This window comes from Asterias amurensis, chromosome 11, assembly GCF_032118995.1.
Source record: "Asterias amurensis chromosome 11, ASM3211899v1".
Lineage (NCBI taxonomy): Eukaryota > Metazoa > Echinodermata > Asteroidea > Forcipulatida > Asteriidae > Asterias > Asterias amurensis.
The window spans coordinates 17,261,089-17,281,238 of record NC_092658.1 but is presented as its reverse complement, the minus strand read 5'-3'; the positions used below and the strand labels follow the sequence as shown (position 1 = coordinate 17,281,238).

The 20,150-nt window shown below is 38.0% G+C and overlaps 3 protein-coding genes across 4 annotated transcripts in view; 2 read left to right on the top strand and 1 right to left on the bottom strand.

Annotated features, from left to right (window-relative positions):
* The window catches only part of LOC139944303 (uncharacterized), a 61,039-nt gene extending 56,524 nt beyond the window's left edge, over positions 1-4,515 (top strand). Inside the window, exons 46-47 of the mRNA XM_071941295.1 lie at positions 431-544; positions 1,475-4,515. Of these exons, the coding sequence (XP_071797396.1) occupies positions 431-544; positions 1,475-1,623 (263 nt within the window). The 3' untranslated portion in view covers positions 1,624-4,515. The remainder of the gene's footprint in view (positions 1-430; positions 545-1,474) is intronic.
* Positions 4,516-5,460: 945 nt separating this feature from the next.
* LOC139944301 (uncharacterized) lies at positions 5,461-17,060 on the top strand. 2 transcript variants are annotated; one of them, XM_071941292.1, is made up of 5 exons: positions 5,461-5,764; positions 10,937-11,111; positions 11,270-11,384; positions 12,529-12,766; positions 13,928-17,060. In XM_071941292.1, exons 1-4 carry the CDS (start codon positions 5,605-5,607, stop codon positions 12,730-12,732), a joined length of 654 nt encoding a protein of 217 aa, XP_071797393.1. In that variant the 5' UTR covers positions 5,461-5,604; the 3' UTR covers positions 12,733-12,766; positions 13,928-17,060. The 2 variants fall into 2 exon arrangements, with proteins under 2 accessions (XP_071797393.1, XP_071797392.1); XM_071941291.1 differs by lacking the exon at positions 13,928-17,060 and having other exon boundaries at positions 12,529-13,845.
* On the bottom strand, positions 14,112-19,579 carry LOC139944302 (cilia- and flagella-associated protein 90-like). Its single transcript, XM_071941294.1, has 3 exons — positions 18,775-19,579; positions 18,324-18,437; positions 14,112-17,286 (listed from the first exon to the last, which is right to left on the bottom strand). Exons 1-3 carry the CDS (start codon positions 18,838-18,840, stop codon positions 17,119-17,121), a joined length of 348 nt encoding a protein of 115 aa, XP_071797395.1. The 5' UTR covers positions 18,841-19,579; the 3' UTR covers positions 14,112-17,118.
* Positions 19,580-20,150: the final 571 nt, after the last annotated feature.

Below are 20,150 nucleotides of genomic sequence, written 5' to 3'. Positions count from 1 at the left end.
GTTTTTCCCCATGTGTGTCAGCATTGTATACTCAGTACTTTCCAGAGTTCTGTGAGCAAAAGATCACAGGCCTATTACTAGGTCGTGGGATTCGCACCCATGACCTTTGCCAATCTAGACCACCCAGATAACCTGGTAGCTAGATGCATTTGGAGTCATATAGTTTAGCAGCAGGTACCGCAACGATAAATCTTGTCCATGTTTTTGTTGTGGACCTATTTTCATAACCTTTTTTTAAGGTGTGTGGTTTTAATATCTGGCTGGTCCATTTTTGTGGTTTTTGTTTTAAGACTTTTTTTTTTGTGCCCTTTGATTATTTCTGTCTCTTGTTTGGTGCTATTTTAATTTGTACGGTGAATTTGGTCCAGTCATGGATGTAAGGTGCTTTTTAAGGATTATTACTTATTATTATTGTTTTTATTTTCTCTAGATACCGATGAGTGCAACAGTAACCCATGCCAGAATAATGGAAACTGCAAAAACTTGTTAAATAGGTTCTCCTGTACATGCCCTGTGGATTATACAGGATTGACGTGTGAAATACGTAAGTACAACAGTGACATAACCAAAAACAGCGGTGTGAGGAATTCTGAAAAATGCTAGTGGTCTCCTCTTGAGTTAAAACCTGGGCCCAATTTTATAGAGCTGCTTATAAGCCCAACAAGTGGCTAAGCACAACAAAATAATGTTACCAACCAAACTAACATATCACTTGCACAATTTGTGACGGATATCCTGCTCATTTCTGCTTAGCAGACAATTGTTTGCCAATATTTTCTGCTTAAGCAGCTCTATGAAATTGGGCCGCAAACTGCAAAGCTGGGTCAAATTTTAAGGATTTACCGATTTGTTGAGGAATGTAATGGCTAAAGCTCTTGTGTTTCTGATCAGCAGGGTGTGGGTTTGAGTCCCAGTCACTTGTGCTCTTGAACATGGTACTTAACACACATTGCTGTACTTTCTGAAATTTTTGTATAACCAGTCCAGGGGTGGATTTCACAAAGAGTTACACGCCTAACTTAGGACTAGTTTTAAATTGTCCAAGGACTGGTCCTAAGTTAAACTACTCTTAGTGAATTGGACCCTGGTTTTTCTCTCTTGACCTATCAAAATCACTTTGAAACTTCACTGCAATTTTGCACTACATAAAAACTGTTTATTACTATAACTATTATAAAAATAATGAGAATTCCCATTGATTCACAAAGCCAAGAGAGCAGCCTAAGCGGATTCCCTGCAACTTTTGTCCCTCGCTCAAACTCTACCTGGCTGGTCTTGGAGAGAGCGCAATATTTGTTCATTAAATTTTTATTATTATTATTATTGTTACTTGTTTCGACTAGGTTGCTCTAGTCTTCGTCGGGAGACTGTATTTTTTTACTGTTATGCACTGTCAAACAGGCTGGTCCTGGAGAGAGCGAAATATAAATTCAATAAATTATTATTGTTATTATTATTTTGTCTTCTTCCACAGTTATCATACCCCCAGCCACACCAGCTCCTCTGACAAACCTAGAGTGGGAATGGATCGTCATCCTTACAATCCTGTCAGTCCTTGCCTTCATATTCATCGTCATTCTCTGTGCATGCGGCTGCTTATGGAGTCGGAACAAAAAGGAATAAAGCGACCGCTGCTGCCTCCAGCCTTCGGGACCTCTGTGTGGGTTTCGCTCCACAGACAAGCTTAAAGACAGTGGACACTATTGGTAATTACTCAAAAAAATTATTAGCATAACACCATACTTGGTGGCAAGTAATGGGGAGCTGTTGATTGATTTTGAGACCTCAGAATGCGACTTTGAAGTCTCAAAATCCAGCATCTGAAAGCACACAACTTCATGTGACAAGGGTGTTTTTTCTTTCATTATTATCTCACAACTTCAAGGACCAATTGAGCTCAAATTTTCAAAGGTTTGTTGCTTTATACATATGTTGAGATGCACTAAGTGAGAAGACTGGTCTTTGACAATTACCAACTGTGTCCAGTGTCTTTAAACAGTATAGGTCGTGTTCAGCGCTTGTGACTTTGGCTGCGGCTATGTCGGCTGGCTGCAACATCAGTGTTGCAGAATGTGGTGTATTTTTTGCATTCCGTCAATAGCAACTGCCGAAGAAGCCAATACTTTAGACACGGCTTTATTTGAATGGTCTGTATACGATTGGGAATGACTTTGAAAACTAAAATAATGAAGTACGGCAGTTATGGAAAAATATATATCACTTTGTATCCCAACAAATTTTAATATAAGAAGTGTACTGGTAGTGCTTCTAAGAATATGTGTTCCTGTTGGGGACTGGTCTTCAAGCGTGGAAATATCTACTCAGGTTTTTAGCAATATCTCAAAAACCTTTTGAAATGAAATTATCATTTATTGTATTTATCTACATTTACATAGGATTGAAACATTCGAAGGGTCCCAAAACCAAACATATACAGACCCTTCAAACACCATTGGAGGTTAGGACTGGTTGGTAAACAGAAACAATATGATCAGCTCAATAAACCATCGACTGGCATCAAGTTGCTGGATTGGTCTGGGCCATTTATTATTGAAATTTATATTAATATTATGAGAGTGGAGTATTTTCATGATGAACTCATTCCTCACATAGAATTAATTGTGTTTTTTTTATATTAACTTTTTATACAAGAAAATAATGAGTTTGCAAAAACTAAACGATATTTAATAAAGAAACACTATTCATTTTATCCACCAATAGGGTTTTGCGTATTGTTAAAAATGTTGTGTGTAGTTGTTGTTTCTCATTTCATTTTCACTGTAATACACTGTAATATTGCGATATTTTTTCTATTTTGTTGCCATAAATTGTTTAATTGTCTAAATATGAGTGATAGATTTTTAGTATGAAGATTGAAGATTGGAGGTGATGCAATTTTTTTATATGGATATTAAAAAAAACCAAGTGATAGGTTTTTAATCAGAAACGCTATTCAAAATTGCTACACCAAAGGTCTAAAAACAAAAGAAATGTAGTAGCTTTCTGTAGATTAAAAGATACAGTTTATAGGCTCTCTCTTTATTGAAATGACGACCCAAAACTTCTCATGTACAATGTCATTTTGTAACTTTTGATTTTAGGGTAAAACTAAACACTGGAATTACTTTTGTTGCCTTTGTGAAAATTGCAGGTTAAGACACTGCCGCTATTTAAAAACAGAAAAGGTAAAAGACAATAGCTAAAAACAGCAAAGTTTAAAATTTACACCCAGAAACAAGATAAAATAGATAAGGGTAGAAGTGTTTGTTCAGATGGATTACTAGACGACAGGAAATTTGTTACTACAATGATATCTTGGGACATAAGGCTTTTCGGTCCAATTTTGATTTGGATTCACATGTCTTGATTCATGTAAGAATGTTTACTTAATTGCTGTATGGTGAAATTGTCTTTCAGTAGGAGCATGAAAGTCTTCTATGATTATTATTTGATTATAACTATTTAATCTAGTGGAGGGAACTACGATTATACTTTTGTTGACGGGGTGTATACTTTTAGTCTTGTACATGTATTTAAAATGTTTACTGCTGAGATACAACAATATGTTTTTTATTATTTGTAAAAACAATGTGTATATATGGTTTGTTTGCTTTTAGTGTGTGAGGAATGTGTTTTGTCTGCCGCTTGTAATTTTTAAAGAAAAATAGAATTAGCTGTTTCAAAACTGCTTACCAACTAAAAGGACCAATGGTGTAATGAAAAAAATGCTTGTTAGTTTTTTTGTGAATCTGTACTTACAAATTATTTGTTATTGAATTATTTGTTTTAAGAGCATCAAAACAGCTTAGAAGTGAAACATATTTTGATCCAAAACCCAATTCCTCCGAAATCCTCTTCAGGAATTTGGCTGATTGCAGAGGATTTCTTATTACTGGGCTAGGCATTTCAGTCTATAATATCTAATACATTCTTACATTGAGTGACGTAAGAGAAAAGGATTTTGGAGGGTCAAAGTAGCCTGTGGGTAGGAGAGGGGAGCGGGGTGCTAAGGGATTGAAGGAAATTATATTTCAAAAATCTAAGTTGTAATCCAAAAAGCTGTATGTTTTTTACCTCATTGAAAGTGGAAGCAGCGTTGAAATAGTTGCTTTATTGGTGTGTTTACTGTGTGTTTTGTGTTTGCTTAACCCTACAAAACTCCACGATACAGCAAAACCTTCTCTGACTGCTGCAGGATTGTGATGGGTAAGGGGAAATTGTGTAAAAGCTGGTTGTGGCTGCAAAATCGAAATTTAATACAAGGGTAGACATCCTCACGCAGTTATGTAAAAATAGTTGAATATGTTTTATTATGATCAGAACTTGTCAACCCAGGCTAATAAAAAATACACAAATATTTTTGATACTTAAAGAAAGAGTGTAAAGGTTGAAATTAAAATGAAGAATATTAGTTATCCGGTTTAATTCACTTGGCAATAAACAACTTGTAAAAATAATGGGGTTTTTCAGCCAATTTGAAATAAAACTATAATAATATGCTGTTTGGAAACATAACTTTGTTGTCTTTTTGCTTGATGTTTTGGAATTGTCAATTTCCTTCTTTTTTTTTTTTTTAAAGAATTATGATGATTTAAAAGGTTTTCTTGGAACAGCAGGCAAAGAAATGTGCTCAACGAAACAGTTGCAAGCCTATACACATTGGGTTTACATTATTTACTTAATGAGTTTTTAATAATGTTGATTTCACACAAAATGACACAACTTCAGCACTGACACTTTTAAATAGAGCATTAATTAATTAAACTCAATGCATCAATACTCGTGCGTCCCCCCCCCCCCCAATCGGCCTTTCAGTACTTCAGTGTCATCATGGTCAAGTGGTTAGACTGCAGGACTTACAATCACAAGGTTGTGGGTTCGAATCCCCCAGCTAACCGCTGATTTCACAATGACTAGAATAAATATTGTCGTCTAGTTAATGAATCACAATTTCTTGATTTGCGTAAATCTTAATCATAGATTATTGTTTGTATGAGAGAGTTTTTGGGGGGCTGTTGCCAGCTTGGTGTTTATATCCCTTTGTGGAAGTTTGCTGAGTTTCCTTGATGTGAAGATCATTCAAACAAACAAACTTTAATGTTGTCCATGGCCATATTTTGGCTTGTAACCTAATTCTTTGTGGGAGGCTACTGTTTGTGCAGCTCTAAAAACAAAATCGTCAATGTTATTATTTTGTTGCATCAAATTTTCTGTAATATAATCATCCCTGCACCTTGTGTTGTGTTGTGTTGTTAATTAAAACTAGAACTAGCCTCAATTTTGCTTTAATATGATCGTCCCAGCACCTTTCAACAATGGTAACCTTTAAGCTACACCAGTTGTTGAAAGTACCCCGACGTCTATGGGCGTGTGGACGCAAACTCAAAGTTTATGTATCAGACTACGTAGTTCATTTGGGGAATCCCCGTATTGTTGCAATACATTTCGTGTAATTTCCCTCTGCAACTGAGTGTATTATGAGTTGAAAAGCACAGAGCAGCAGTGGTTGTATTTGTGAATCTTCTGTCGCAGTACAACAAAGTAGGATTGACAGAAGGCCCAGGCAGCATATCTTAACAAATTCTTCCTGAAGATCGAAGCAGAATGGCGCACTCTAAACCGAATTTCATCGTGAAAAGTACAATAAATGTGTACAACAAGAGAAGTGAGTCCATAAACAGCATTGAGCTGTTGTTGGGCGATATTAGTCAACTGGATAAACAACGCAATAATGTGGACATACTCATCATGTCAGCTGCAACAGGTAGGGCCTAATATTTAATAATAATAATAAAAACATTTATATAGCACCTTTTCTTAAGGTAACAAAGCGCTCAGAGAATGACAGGAAAAAACAACACAAAGGGAATGCAAACAAAAACCAAGAGGAAAACCACCACGACTAGGCAAAGCCTGCAGCAATGATTTAGGCGAAGGTATTGACAAAAATAGACCTATAGTTAGGCCCCATGGGTCCGATTGTATCATTACAAAGTGGGTTGAGAAAAACTTGACGACCAATTTCTGCGCCCAAATGTGGTTAAACTAGATCCATTATTATTATTATTATGAAACTGGTCGGGCGCTGTCGCCTGCTCTGGGTTTTAAAAATGTTGGGTATCCGGCTCCTTGTCAACTTTACAAATTGTTGTTCTGCACTGGACACTATTGACTCCTTGCAGGCGCGTCACACGCACCACTGATGCCACACTCGCAATGTTGGTGGGCAGTTAGGTTTACGTGTATTAATGCTGCGTCGCTTAAAATGCGCATTTCACTGCATAACGCACAGTATAGAGTTATTTATAAATATGCACAGTGAAATTGCCCACCAATATGGTGCATTCAAGATTTTTCTGATGATGAAGTCAGGTGAATTGGGTCAATTGGTAATTACTCAAAACAATTATTAGCATGAAACCTTACTTGGTAAGAGTATTGGGGAGCTGTTAATAGTATAAATAATTGTGAGAAATGACTCCCTCTGAAGTAATGAGTTTTCAAGAAAAAAGTAATTTTCCACGAATTTGATTTTGAGACCTCAGAATTAGAATTTGAGGTCCTGAATTCAAGCGTCTGAAAGAGCACAACTTTGAGTGACAAGGGTGTTTTTTCTTCCATCTCGCAACTGCGATGACCAATTGAGCTCAAATTTTCACGGGTTTTTTGTTTTTATGCAAATATGTTGAGATACACCAAGTGAGAAGACCAGTCTTTGACAATTACCTATAGTGTCCAGTGTCTTTAATGGCAGGTACAGTATTACTAAAAAGGGAATAAAAGGGTAGCGACGGGTTCTTAAATGGCCGTTTAAAACAAGCAGGGTCGTTGCCGTGTGATAAAGGCCCAAGCCAAACCCATTCATGAATGACTTTTTGGTTAAAAGGCGTAATAAAGTAAGAAACTCTGTAAAACTTATCTTTTTCCCACGGTGCTTGAGCTCTGTACATCCGTGTGTTGCATTTTTATGACTGAGATAGTTTTTGGATATGCTTCGTGTACAGTACGTGCGTAGTCTTGGTGCAAGACGTTTCTCGTTTTCCTTTCATACACAGCGCGGCCAACTCACCTACAGTGCCCGCAAGACTAGGGCGTAGTATCAGAAAACAACCAGTTATAAACAGAGCTCCAGCTGGTCATTATCAACACCCCCACGTGACACGCCCTCCACCAATAGGAATAGCGAAACGGTTTAGGGTATTTATGAATGTATATTTAAATATTTACGTTTTTGTTGTTGTTGAGGTATTTATTTCAGACATCCCCTCATCATTTTCATCAGTCCCTTACAACGTGCCGCAGACATTGCCACAACTTCAACCAGAGTGTAGACTATCTGTGTTTGAGCCTGCTACTGTTGCTGAGATTCAAAGGGTTATTATGAAATCTCCTTCAAAATCCTGCGAGTTGGATCCCGTGTCAACATCAATGATGAAGCAAAGCATTGATATATTTGTACCCTACATCACTAATCTTGTCAACGAATCTCTCAGTTCTGGTTGTTTCCCTGATAGCCTCAAAGTTTCCTACATCAGGCCGCTCATCAAAAAACCAAACCTGGACAAGGAGGTATTCAAAAACTACAGACCAGTTGCAAACTTAAAATATCTTGGAAAATTCATCGAACGAGTAGTCTCATCACGCATTTCTGATCACATTCACGCTTTCAACCTGTCCGACGTGTTCCAGTCAGCATACAAGCCTTTCCATGGGACCGAGGGTGCACTAGTCCATGTGAGCAACGATATTCTTTCTGCAATGGACAATGGTAACCTTACAGCACTGGTCCTGCTAGACTTGAGTGCTGCTTTTGACACTGTTGATCACAACATCCTTCTCTCTCGGCTCCAGAATCACCTTGGCATAGAGGACACGGCCCAAGCATGGTGCAAATCGTATCTCTACAATAGAACTCAGCATGTTTGTATTGGCACCGCGGTATCCGACCCTGTTGTTTTGAACTACTCTGTGCCACAGGGGTCTGTCCTGGGCCCGCAGTGGTTTACACTCTACACTTTACCGATTCGTGACATCATCCTGAAATTTAACCTGAATTACCATGTCTATGCAGACGAAACTCAGCTACATGTATACATCACGTTTAAATGTTCTCAAGAAAACGCCAATGCATCTATTGCAAGACTTGAGAAATGCATCCAAGAGATTCGACGTTGGACACAACAAAACTTCCTGAAGTTGAATGATGATAAGACAGAGTTCCTTCTATTTGGGTCACGTCAACAGTTAACAAAGGTTTCAGTGCCATACATTTTCATCGGTGATGCTCAGATAGCTCCCTCGCTGCAAGCTCGGAACTTAGGGGTTATTTTTGATTCATCAATGACACTTCAACCACACATCAATAACATGGTTCATCTGTCATCATACCACATCAGGAATATTGGTAAGATTCGTAAGTACTTGGACAAAAGTGCCACTGAAAAGGTCATTCATGCATTTGTTACTTCTCGTCTTGACAACAGCAATGGTCTTCTCTACAGTCTTCCTAACAACCAGATTTCCCGTCTTCAACGGCTCCAAAATACTGCTGCCCGCATTGTGACAATGTCTAAGAAATCCTGTTCCATCACCCCCATTCTGAAACAACTACACTGGCTCCCTATCTCTCAACGAATCATCTTCAAGCTGATGCTCATTGTCCACAAAGCACTTAATGGCAAGGCTCCCCTCTATATTTCTGAACTTCTCCAAGTTTACACTCCATCGAGAAATCTTCGACCAAGTACCATGCTTCTTCTCATTGAACCCAAGTCTCAACACTCATGGGGAGACAGGTCTTTTTCTTCAGCTGCGCCACGCATCTGGAACTCTCTACCACTTAATCTTAGAACTTGTCTTTGTACCACAACATTCAAATCTCTTCTCAAAACTTATCTTGTGTCACAGGTTTTCAAGGAGTAATTTTTGTTGTGTCTGTTTTTCTTTGTTTTTGTTTTTGTTTTGTCTTGTTTTGTTTGTTGTTGGTTTTCTGCGCCTTGAACACCCAGCAGGGTGGATACGTGCGCATTACAAGTCTTCTTAAATAAATTGCAGTGTCAAGCCGTGGCATAAATCACATAAATCAGCCTAATTATAGTTTGGCCTGACCAACTGCAATGGGCCGCCCAACTGCAAATGGGCCACCCAACTGCAAATGGGCCGCCCAACTGCAAATTGGCGGCCCAACTGCATATGGGCCTGCCCAACTGCACATGGGCATGCCCAACTGCCAATGGGCATGCCCAACTGCCAATTTCACATAAACTGAAGGTTATCTAGGAACTTTACAGAATTGGTTTTGCTAACAAAACAGTTGCTGGCACTAGTGTAAGCACTTTATGTAATCCACCATTATAAAAAAACAACTGACAAACCTGTAGAAGTTTGAGATCAATCAGCCATCTTGGTCACAAATGATTACACATTTTGCATATTGATGTAAAAAAAGAAATAAAAAAAAAAATTAAGTAAATAAATAAATAAATGAATAAATAAGTAAATATTTGTCTGAAGTAATTTCTACCCTCGTTTTCTCTCGAACACTGTGATTATATCACGCTAAAATAAGGGAATGAAAGGGTAGCACCATGTTCTTAAATGGCCAATTAAAACCGGCAGGGACAGTACCGTGTGATATCGCACGGCAATGACCCTGCAAGGTTTTAAACAGACGTTTAAGAATGGGTCACTAGGCCTACTCTTTTATTCCCATTCATAAATGCACTTCAAAAATACAGTTATAGACACTTGACAATTGAAAATTCAAGGTTTTAAATATTTTTTTTATAAACTCTGAGAAGAATCTGTTTGACACGTGTGTTACTATAGCTTTGAATTGCGTTCCGCGTGATAATCTTTCGCGCCCGACACGCGGCAGCCAGCCAGTTATAAATAGCTCCACAGCTGATCATTATCAACCATTTAAACACCCCCACGTGACGCGCTCTCCACCAATAGGAGTAGAGAAACTGTCTATGGTATTTATGAATGTATATTCAAATATTTATGTGTTTTTTTTGTGTGTATGTTATCAATTTAATTTTTTTAATAACCTCACGTACATGTAGCTCATTTTATCTGTTGTAAAAATTATAGCAGTATTTGTAGGAGCTGGTTTATGTAGTTTGTTTCTGATGTAGCTGTTGAATGAACGGAGTAGTTTAACTCTACACATTAAGAGAAAAAAAAAAAAAATTATATTTATTTCTCATCAAATATGGCATTTCAGGCAGAAATATTTCAAGGGATGTTTTCTACTATCATCATTGTTAGACCGTGTAAGTTTGATGTAAATCTGTGATGATCATGATTTTGTTTACTTACCAATTCTGTAACGTTCCTTTAAATAATAAAATTGAAATGTTTTGACAAAGCACTTTTTTTAGTTTGTTTGTATTTTACACATTGCTTCAATTTGGTGCATAGTCACTTTGTATTTTTGGCTCCAACGGCAGTGCAATCCTGATTTTGTGCCAATGAAGTTACTCCAACTGCGAACCGCGTCGTCAACAGAACTTGCCAAGTTTGTACACATGGCTCATTTTAGTAATCCAGTCTACAAACTGTCATCAAAAGGGTGGTTCAAGGCAAAGGGTTACAATTATTGAAACTAACCATTTGTACACTAGCAAAAATATTATAAATATTGAACCACCCTGGACCCAGTATCTGGGACACTGTACTTCTTTGACAGACATGTGCGCTATATAAGAAGCCACATTTATTATTATTATTATTACCACTGCCCCTAGCCCACTATTGCTCTCTTATAACATCAGTCTTATCACAGTCGATATGAAATGGTGACTGTGATAAGACCGATGTTAAAACAGAGCCATAACGTACAGCCCAACAAGGTGGGCTACAGCGCCCAAGATACTGGGTCTAAAACATCTAACATCTCAGCAACTTCCTTCAATTTGTATCCCCTTTGTAGATAGCTATGGCACCCCAGCTAACACCGTGATGGCCGCATTGAGCACAAATCTTGCCCTAAATGTCGGCGATCTGGCCAAGAACAAGGCTGTCGACAAGAGAAGCACCCATAAATGCTGGTGGTCTCAGCCCCTTCAAAATATGCCGTTTGGGAGACTGCTCTGCTACGAATCTGGGTACACACATTTGTTTACTGTTTGACTTTATTATAAAGATTATGATTAATAATAATAATGGTATGGTTTAGTTGTTGCTCAGGAACACAAGTGTTACAACCTGGACTCGAACCCACACTCTATTACAAGTTTTTAATTCTCTAATGGACTTCAAACAGGTCTAAACTTGGCATAGCTACAGACTGTACTACCAATGTCTTCACTTGCCTGAAAGAGATCTTTCAACGGACCAGCTTCAAAGCAGCGGCATCTCTGCTTAATACTGGAGGCCAGGTAAGAGAATATCATTATTGTGTCATCACTTTGCCATTTTCCCTGTGCAGGGCTTGAATTTAACAATGGACCGCAGGCCCGAGGCTAGTACTTTTAGCGATGAGCCCGTAAACCTGGTGGTTTTGTGTTTTTCAATTGGCGAATAACAGTAGGCGTAATACCTTATTGTGCAGAATACCTCCTCTTTACGTACACAGTGGAAATGAAGCCTTCAGGCCTTAAACTTTTTTAGCCCCTGTTTTTTATGATCAGATGGCACATTGGGCCAGAGCCAAAGCCCAAGCTGAGGTTTGAGAAATGCCCTGATACTCTAAAATATGGATTAAACTAAATTGCTGTTGAAAAGAAAGATGAAGTGAAAATACCTGGAAAAATGTTGTCTTTTTGAGGACAAAAGTAATTAAAGGATGTGGCTTTAAAATAAAAAAGGGATGAGGGTAGGGTCAATCAAAGTGTTTTATTCTAACTTGGCCTTATCGAAGCAATTCAACCTTTAGTCAGATCTGAGTGTGTGTTGTAAACAATCAAAGTGCATCAATACCCTGGGGATGTTCTAAGAATTAGGTCCTAAAAAGTCTACTATAGGATAGGTCAGGGGTCAACTAAGTTTGAAGTGTACCAGTCTGTGTCACTCTCATTGTTGTCCATGTTTGAGTTGTTATCTACATTTTGTCTTTTTTTCAAATGTATTTAAAAAACTTTCCTTAATGATGTAAACAACTCACAACCTTTACAATTCCATAGCAGATGGGCTACCAAATAGACTGCCTCGAGCTACCGGGCAATCTAGGTTATCTAATTCTGCGCTAGAAAGGCAAAGGTTGTCGGCTTGAATCCTACCCGAGTAATATGCCTTTGGATGGAAAGTAAAGCCATTAGTCCTGTGTGTTTGGTAACGCACGTAAAGGAACTCGGTGCACTTATCGAAAAGAGAAGGGGTTCACCGCCGTATTCCCGGTTTGATTGGCAGCATATTACCCAACAGCATATGTAGTATATGTACTATGTAAAAGAAGTAGGTGTCATCCCTCAAACATAGTCCCACATTCCCTGCAGGAAAATACTAAATGTGCACTTAGAAACAACCGTATTAAGTGTGAAGTAAATGTTTTGTATTTATATTTCTGTTATTGATGGCTTGCAGGGCTTGGATGAGGTAGCAATGCTGAAAGCCATCGTGGAAGCGGCCATCAATGACATAGAGGATGGACTAGACCTGAGGCAGCTCATGATCTTCATCAACGCTGACATCCAAGATGAGCAGCTGGTGGGCGTGCCAAAAGTCCGCAACTATGAGGGAATTCTGGCAAAGTTTGAGGAGATCAAACAACAACATGAGCAAATATGAAATCGCGGGAATTTAAAGGCACTGGACACATATGGTAAACACTTATAATTTTTAGCGTAACAACTTACACTGCTAAAAATAGTATTCTTGAAACAAGAAAAACATCTAATTTTAAGAAAAATCTTATTGTGTCACTCCCTAGAAAATATTTTTTAGGAAGTGACACAAGAAGATTTTCTCAAAATAAGATGTTTTTCTTGTTTCAAGAAAACCATTTTTAGCAGTGTACTTGGTAAAGGCAGGGGAGCTGTTGATATTATAACAAATTGTGAGAAACAGCTCCCTCTGAAGTAACAGAGTTTTTGAGAAAGAAGTAATTTATCACTTAAAAAATACAAGGCTTTAGCTGAAGCCTTTTATAATGCATTTGCAAGCACACAAATTTTGTGCAACAAGGGTGTTTTTCTCTTGCAACTTTGATGACCAACTGAGTACAAATTTTCACAGATTTGTTATTTTATGCTTGTTCGGATACACCTAGTGAAATACTGGTCTTTGATAATGAACAAACGTGTCCTGTGCCTTTAACCAGGGTGGCTACAACATCAGATTTCAAAACGAGCAATAAAGCCATTGGCACATACTGTATAGAGACTTAAATAAGGTCTGGTACAAACACTTGAAGGTCTTTGCTATGGTTTGGGTAAGCTTTTGGATGGTTATTTGATCACCCCCCCCCCCAGATTTATGAATAAATGTGACATGTGAATGTGAATAGGCTTTGCCCGTTTAGGTCCAATTTCTTAAAGCCTGTAAGCACAAAAACTTGCAAAGCGCAGAACATTTTTGCTTAGCAAAGACATTTGTTAAGCAGTATTTTCTGCTCACAAGATTTATGAAATTGGGCCAAAGAAATAGCTTTACAAAAGCTTTCCCCAAACTATGTGATGTACCAACGCTGCCTTATAGTCTTGAGATTCCAATTTAACTGGTCACTTGAAATCAACCAAGTTATCATACCATATATTATTCAAAATTTAGCGATGGTTTTCAAAAACATTGATTATGGTTAGGATTTGTTTTTAACCAAAATTAAATACCTAACAGAAAAAAAAGTAAGTAAAGTTTTCAGTAAAAGTATGTGTTATGGGTAGTGATGGCTTATAACAAAAACATAAATACAATCGATTCTCTCTTGCTTGATTTTGTTCATTTTTCTTTTTGGATTCTGTTTCTGTGCCGGCGGCATTACCAGAGTTAGGTTGGAGAAGGGGGCCTGGGACCCTCCTAACCCCCCCCCCCCTCTAACGGATGTGGTACCAGGAAAAAAAGGTTTGATTGTTTGTTTTGTGCAATCAAAACATTTTGTGTGCATAATGTGTTAGTATTAACCAAGACTGTCTCGAAAAAAGCATAGTTCAGTAGATCAACAAATGTAGTTGAGTGTGTATATTTGGGTTATAATTGATTTATTGGTAAAGTATACCCCCCCCCCCCATCCGAATTTAAATTGGAAAGGGTCCAGTCACACAACTTTATTTTGTGAGGGAAAATAAATTCCCTTCTCTCTACAGTTCTATTTTGAGATTCCTCAATTACCTTTATAGGGCTGATTCACTTGATCACCATAACCCTAAAAAGTCCCAAAGCAGATCTAAAATTGAGCCACAACAGAGTCCAATGGGGTTGGATTTCTTAAAGAGTTAAGACTAGTATTATCTTGAGTTAGGACGAGTTAACTCGAATTACTCGTCGTAAGGTAGGACTTCATGGAATGTTGGCTTCTAAGCAAGTTTTCTTCTGTGCTTAGCAAGTTTTTGTGCATAGTGGCTCATTATGAAACTTTTCACCAGGCCCTTTTTGCATGGAAAACAGACCATGCTGACCCCCAAAATGGACCTGGCATCTTGGACCTTTCCCATGATCAGGGCCAAACTTCATAAAGCCTGTAAGCACAAAAACCTGCTAAACACAGAATAGTATTGCTTAGCAGAAATTGGTTACAATACCAAACTGCATTAGGTTTGCAATGTTGAGTCTGGTGTCCGACTCTATTTTTTGTGTAGAACAAGCAGTAGTTTCTGCTTAATAGTTTAGATTAGCATTTATAGCTCTAAAATTTAATAATGCCCATAATTACTATTTTTGTTTTTACTCTTACAAAAGATTTGAGCTACTTATTTCGGCGCCACAATGAATTGGTCATTTTAGATTTTAAAGACTCAATATTTTTACCGTAAATATATATTTTTCAAGAGACATGTTTGAATGACCATATATAGTCATTCAGGCGTGTATGCTTCGTTTTTGAAAGGGCAAGGGCACCAAGGCATTTTCTCTTTGGCAAAGGGCACCCTATGAGGAAATTGTAAGTTTCTTACTGGAGCATTTCAAGGGCACCAAGGCAATGGCAAGGGGCAACTGAGGCGCGTGAAGTATCAGGCCTGGTACTGAGATTTGGTTTTGTTTTTAGGCAGTCTGAAGAAATAATCTTTGTTTTGTGTAAGAGAGAGTAAACGTTATAACTTTAAATATTATTTTATCTTTTGAGAGATACATAGGCCTAAGTTCGCAATCTTTTTTATTATTCCACACTTGACCAACTTTTTGTAATTTTAATTACCCCTACAAAAAGCATGTCATGTGCGACATATTTCTCTGAAATAAACCAGTTCTTATTTTGCCAAACAAATCGAAATATCTTGTACACTATATTTACGAACAATGTAGGCTACTGAAAATGAAAGTTTATTGTTTTGTTTTTTGAATAAGGTTTGTCGTGGTTTTATTAAAATATATCATACAAGTTTTATCACGTATTATATAGGTCTATTGTAAAATAAATGTTTAAACCATAATAATGATATGCTTAACCGATACAAATTCAATAAGCTCTAGACATCAAATCTGCTCCAAATGAGTTGAGATTGTTTCACTTGAAGGCAGGGTGTACTTTTGTTAATTACTCGTCAAGTTAATGGTCATAAAAACTTGAGAGTGGTTGATAATGTAAAACATATTTAGAAACGACCCCCTTGAAAAAAATGTAGTTTCAGAGAAAAAGGCAAATTTCAAAAAGTTATCTGACATGAAGCTTATTTTGGTCACCTGAAAGCACACAATTATGCAACATGGGCTGTAGTTTTTCCCCAATTATTTTCTTGCAACTTAGATGACGTCCAAACATCACGAGTTTGTTATTTTATGCATTTGTTGAGACACACCAAGTGACGTTTCTGGTTAGTTTTTGATTACCGAAAGCATACCCTGCCTTTAAAGTCCAATGAACAGGTGGGAGTAACAGTGTGTAGCATGCTTTTTATCGTATATCTTAAAAAGTGTTTAATAAAAAGTGTTTCAATAATAAATTTGTATAAATGGCTGCCAATGTAACAACTCTTGTTTTCGCGATGAGTAACAATAAAGCTTGTACGTATTAATTAACAACTGTTTGTTTTAAACAAAAATTAGTACAGAGCCCCAGTTACTGGGTCTAGTTTCTCTTAATCCATCTTTCCCAAAAGGTGTCAAGACTATCGAAATGCTTTCCGGTATTTCATATGCTCTTTTAACCGAAAAGCCCGCATTATGTTAATTAAATTACGCAATCTCTATTTCGGATTATTCTGTTCTTTTATACTATTCCTGAATTCCTCAGCGAGAAATTCCTTTCCCTTATAGAAGCATTGTCTGATTCCCAACCAATTGAATGGCTTTGATAAGCAAATTATTCACAGGGCATAATTCATCCGTGACCCACACAAGAAAGACGACATGGCCGCCGTATGAAGTACTATGATTTTCTCTGCCGTTTTCTCACATCTTACAGCGAATTCTGTGGACGAAACTACAGCGAAATGAGTGGGGTGAGTTCAATGTTACTTATAAAATCCCTTGGTAGAGTTCTTGTGGTGATTATGAGGTTCCAAAACAGTCAAAATTCAGCAAACATACGGTTGGGTGTGACGGCGGCAAACTTGAATGCGTGGCGTGAAATTGTCCAGCTCTTATACAGTTGCTTATGTGAGAGACGAAATGTTTAGGAAAATGTCCGTATCCTGCCACCACTTTTCACTCGTTTTTGTTAAAATGGAATGTACAATTTTTGTCTTCTTACCCGCCCCTTTGTTCAGTCTCTATGGAAACAAGATAGTATGTAATTTACTCAAATGAGATATTCCTTTTTGTAAAATGAGTGAAATAGTTGCAGTATGTAGGGAAGTGTTTTCTGTCTTCTGTATTATGTTGTTTGTCTAACCTAATTGTTGTCCTACTTTCATCATGCTTTAAGCTTCCTAATCTAAATCATTGTGAACTTTCATATAAGATACTACGTAATACTGTAAACTACTCATAATTTGAATATAATTATCAAACTTTGTAAAATGTGTAAGTGTACATTTAGGGCAGCAATGAAATAAATGTGTGCAAATGCATCTTCTGGTTCTAGTGCGTGATATTGCAACCAAACGGTACTGGAGGTCCTTTAGAAGAGTAAAATTCTCGTTGGGTTGTTGAACTGCGCGCGTTTTTCTTTTGGTCCAAGTCCACCACGTGACCTTTACTTTTTCCTATCATGGTTGAGGAGAGTAACGGCACCTTGCGACTTTCTTCCTGTATTAATGAAGAGACCGCGGGTAAATAAATCCATTAAAAGATACTTAAAGGGAATGTACACGTTTGGTAATTGTCAAAGACTTTTAACTTGGTGTGTCCCATCATAACCATAAAATAACAAGCCTGTGAAAATTTAGGCTCAATTGGTCATCAAAATTGCGAGGAAATGAGGAAAGAAAAAGACACCCTTGTTTGACAAATTTGTGTGTGTTCAGATAAGAATAAAAGACTTTTACTTTTTTAGTGAGAAATTACCTCTTTCTCATAAACTAATATACCTCAGAGGGAGTCATTTCCCACAATGTTTTATACCATCAACAGCTCTCAATGCTCGTTGCCAAGTCAGTTTTTATGTTAATATTTGATTTGAGTAACTACCAAACGTATACCTCCCCTTTAAGTGTCGGAAACCTCGGGTTACCACAACTTGAAACACAGGGGTCGGATAACCCCTGAAACACAATGTATACAAATCTACTAGGTTTTTGAACCGGTCGTATGTGGGCTTACTTATGTGGGTATACAATACAAAATAACCTGTGAAAAAAAATCATTTCAAAAGGGGGTCGCATTGCCGAAACACCGGAGTGAATGTCCGTACACAATCTGAGAAGCGTTACCGTGGTAATGCATATTATATTCACATTTTGGGGAATTAAAAGTGACTAGTCCTATTAGTTAGAACCATCTTTGTGAAATAAATCCCTGTGTGGATTTCACAAAGAGTTAAGACTGTTCTTAACTCGTCAATTAGGAATAGCCATACGTGTTTAAAAACTTCTATTAGTCCTGTATGAATGGTCCTAAGTTAGGACTACCTTTGTGAACATATACCCCTGTGTGGATTTCACAAAGAGTTAAGACTATTCTTAACACTATTCTTAACTCGTCAAATGGGAATAACCGTACGTTTTTACTACTTTCTAAGAGTCCTATGTCTAGTCCTAAGTTAGAAACCATCTTTGTGAAATCGACCCGAGGGCCCCTAGAATTCAGATCAATTCTGACCCGTTCATAACAGTGTATTTTATTACCTCATGTGCAGTGTTGAGCGAAAGAATACTTCTTCGATCATCACGATGCATCTTAGCGTTGTAGTCATGCTCGCCTTGGTGGTAAATCCGATCGTATAACGGTACTTTCTTGTGCTGATTGAAAAGGGATATCATTCATTAGAATAATTAATAAATAATAATAATAATTGGGTAGAGAAAAGTGAGCATAAAAAACTCCCATTTCAATGTTATTCTTACTGTACGTGGTGAATTAAGTGAAGAGAAGAAACCCCGATTTTTATTGTTCAACCCCAAAATTAGTTAAAATGTACCACAAAAGACTGTAAAGTTTCCCCATTTTGGTTCGAACTTTGATTTTGATAGAATATAAACTCACACACCACATTTTTATTTATTGGTAAAATCACCATATCCACTTCCTCCTTTAAGAAATTCCATGGCAAATCTTTACAGAACAACATTAGCTCACCTTCTTTGTGGTTGCAAAGTAGTTATCAGTCGCATCAACGTCTCGCTCAATCCTTAATTTGTCCATACCGCCAACAATGTTACCAAAACCGAAGAAAATGTTTGCAGTTGATCAAGATGGCCGATTGCGCCTCACAGATACACTGCCTGTCCCTGGCTCAAAGACACACTGGTTGCCCCTGGCTCAAAGATACACTGGTTGTCCTGACTAAAAGATACACTGGTTGCCCCTTGCTCAAAGATACACTGGCTGCCCCTGGCTCAAAGATACACTGGTTGTCCTGACTAAAAGATACACTGGTTGCCCTTTGCTCAAAGAAACACTGGTTGCCCCTTACTCAAAGATACACTGGTTGCCCCTTGCTCAAAGATACACTGGTTGCCCCTTGCTCAAAGATACACTGGCTGTCCTGGCTCAAAGATACACTGGCTGCCCCTGGCTCCAAAATACACTGGTAGCCCCTTGCTCAAAGATACACTGGCTGCCCTTTGCTCAAATATACACTGGTTGCCCGTCGCTCAAAGATACACTGGTTGCCCCTTGCTCAAATATACACTGGCTGCCCTGGGTCAAATATACACTGGCTGCCCTGGGTCAAAGATACACTGGTTGCCCCTTGCTCAAAGATACACTGGTTGCCCCTTGCTCAAAGATAAGCTTGCTGCCCCATGCTCAAAGATACACTGGCTGCCCCTGGTTCAACATCCGTACCATACTCATCAGAGTAAACATTATTAGTCACAGAATACTACACTAAGAGAAAGTTTACCGGGCTGTGTTTACTTTTGAAGAGTACCTTCCCTTATTTTTCTCAGAGATAGCCACTTGAGTTTTATCTAAGTGGAAATTGAAACAAAGGCCCCCAAACTCCTATCGACTCACCTGTAGATTCTTAAGTGGGTCCTACATACAAAACGTTCACTCGTATAGGTGTCATGGCCTGAGGGGTGTGCATTGTGATCGCTTGGTCCATTGATCCATACCTCTAGTATAATTGCCTTTCTGTTTGATTAAGTGGTTGGGACTAGCTTTTCAAGTATCTGCAAATGGCAGCTTTTGTAATCAGCAAAACAACCTCATGAAGGAGGCAATGCCTTAAAGTTTGTTTTGTCTTACAAGACAGGTTAAAGAAGTACATAGCGATGCATATGACAGCGACCCATCATGTCCAATGTCCAAACTACTGTTGTGTTTTAATTGGTTATTAAATTACCAGTTGTCCAATCACTCAGTCCATGGAGGTCCTACCTCTAGTCTCTACAGCCCATAGGCCTACAGCATCTCTACAGCATAATTGATTTCACAGCCCATCCAAATACGTGGGTGCTCATTATTATTCACCAGCATTGTTGTTATTTTAGTGGAATGCAACTCTA

Bases quoted from the DNA above. Each gene is read 5' to 3' on its own strand.
- LOC139944301 (XM_071941292.1), top strand. From the start codon at position 5,605: ATGGCGCACTCTAAACCGAATTTCATCGTGAAAAGTACAATAAATGTG. The intron at 5,765-10,936 runs GTAGGGCCTAAT...TCCCCTTTGTAG, and splicing joins CATCATGTCAGCTGCAACAG to ATAGCTATGGCACCCCAGCT. The intron at 11,112-11,269 runs GTACACACATTT...GACTTCAAACAG, and splicing joins CTGCTCTGCTACGAATCTGG to GTCTAAACTTGGCATAGCTA.
- LOC139944302 (XM_071941294.1), bottom strand. From the start codon at position 18,840: ATGGACAAATTAAGGATTGAGCGAGACGTTGATGCGACTGATAACTAC. The intron at 18,438-18,774 runs GTGAGCTAATGT...CTTTTCAATCAG, and splicing joins ACTTTGCAACCACAAAGAAG to CACAAGAAAGTACCGTTATA. The intron at 17,287-18,323 runs GTAATAAAATAC...TCATTAATACAG, and splicing joins CGCTCAACACTGCACATGAG to GAAGAAAGTCGCAAGGTGCC.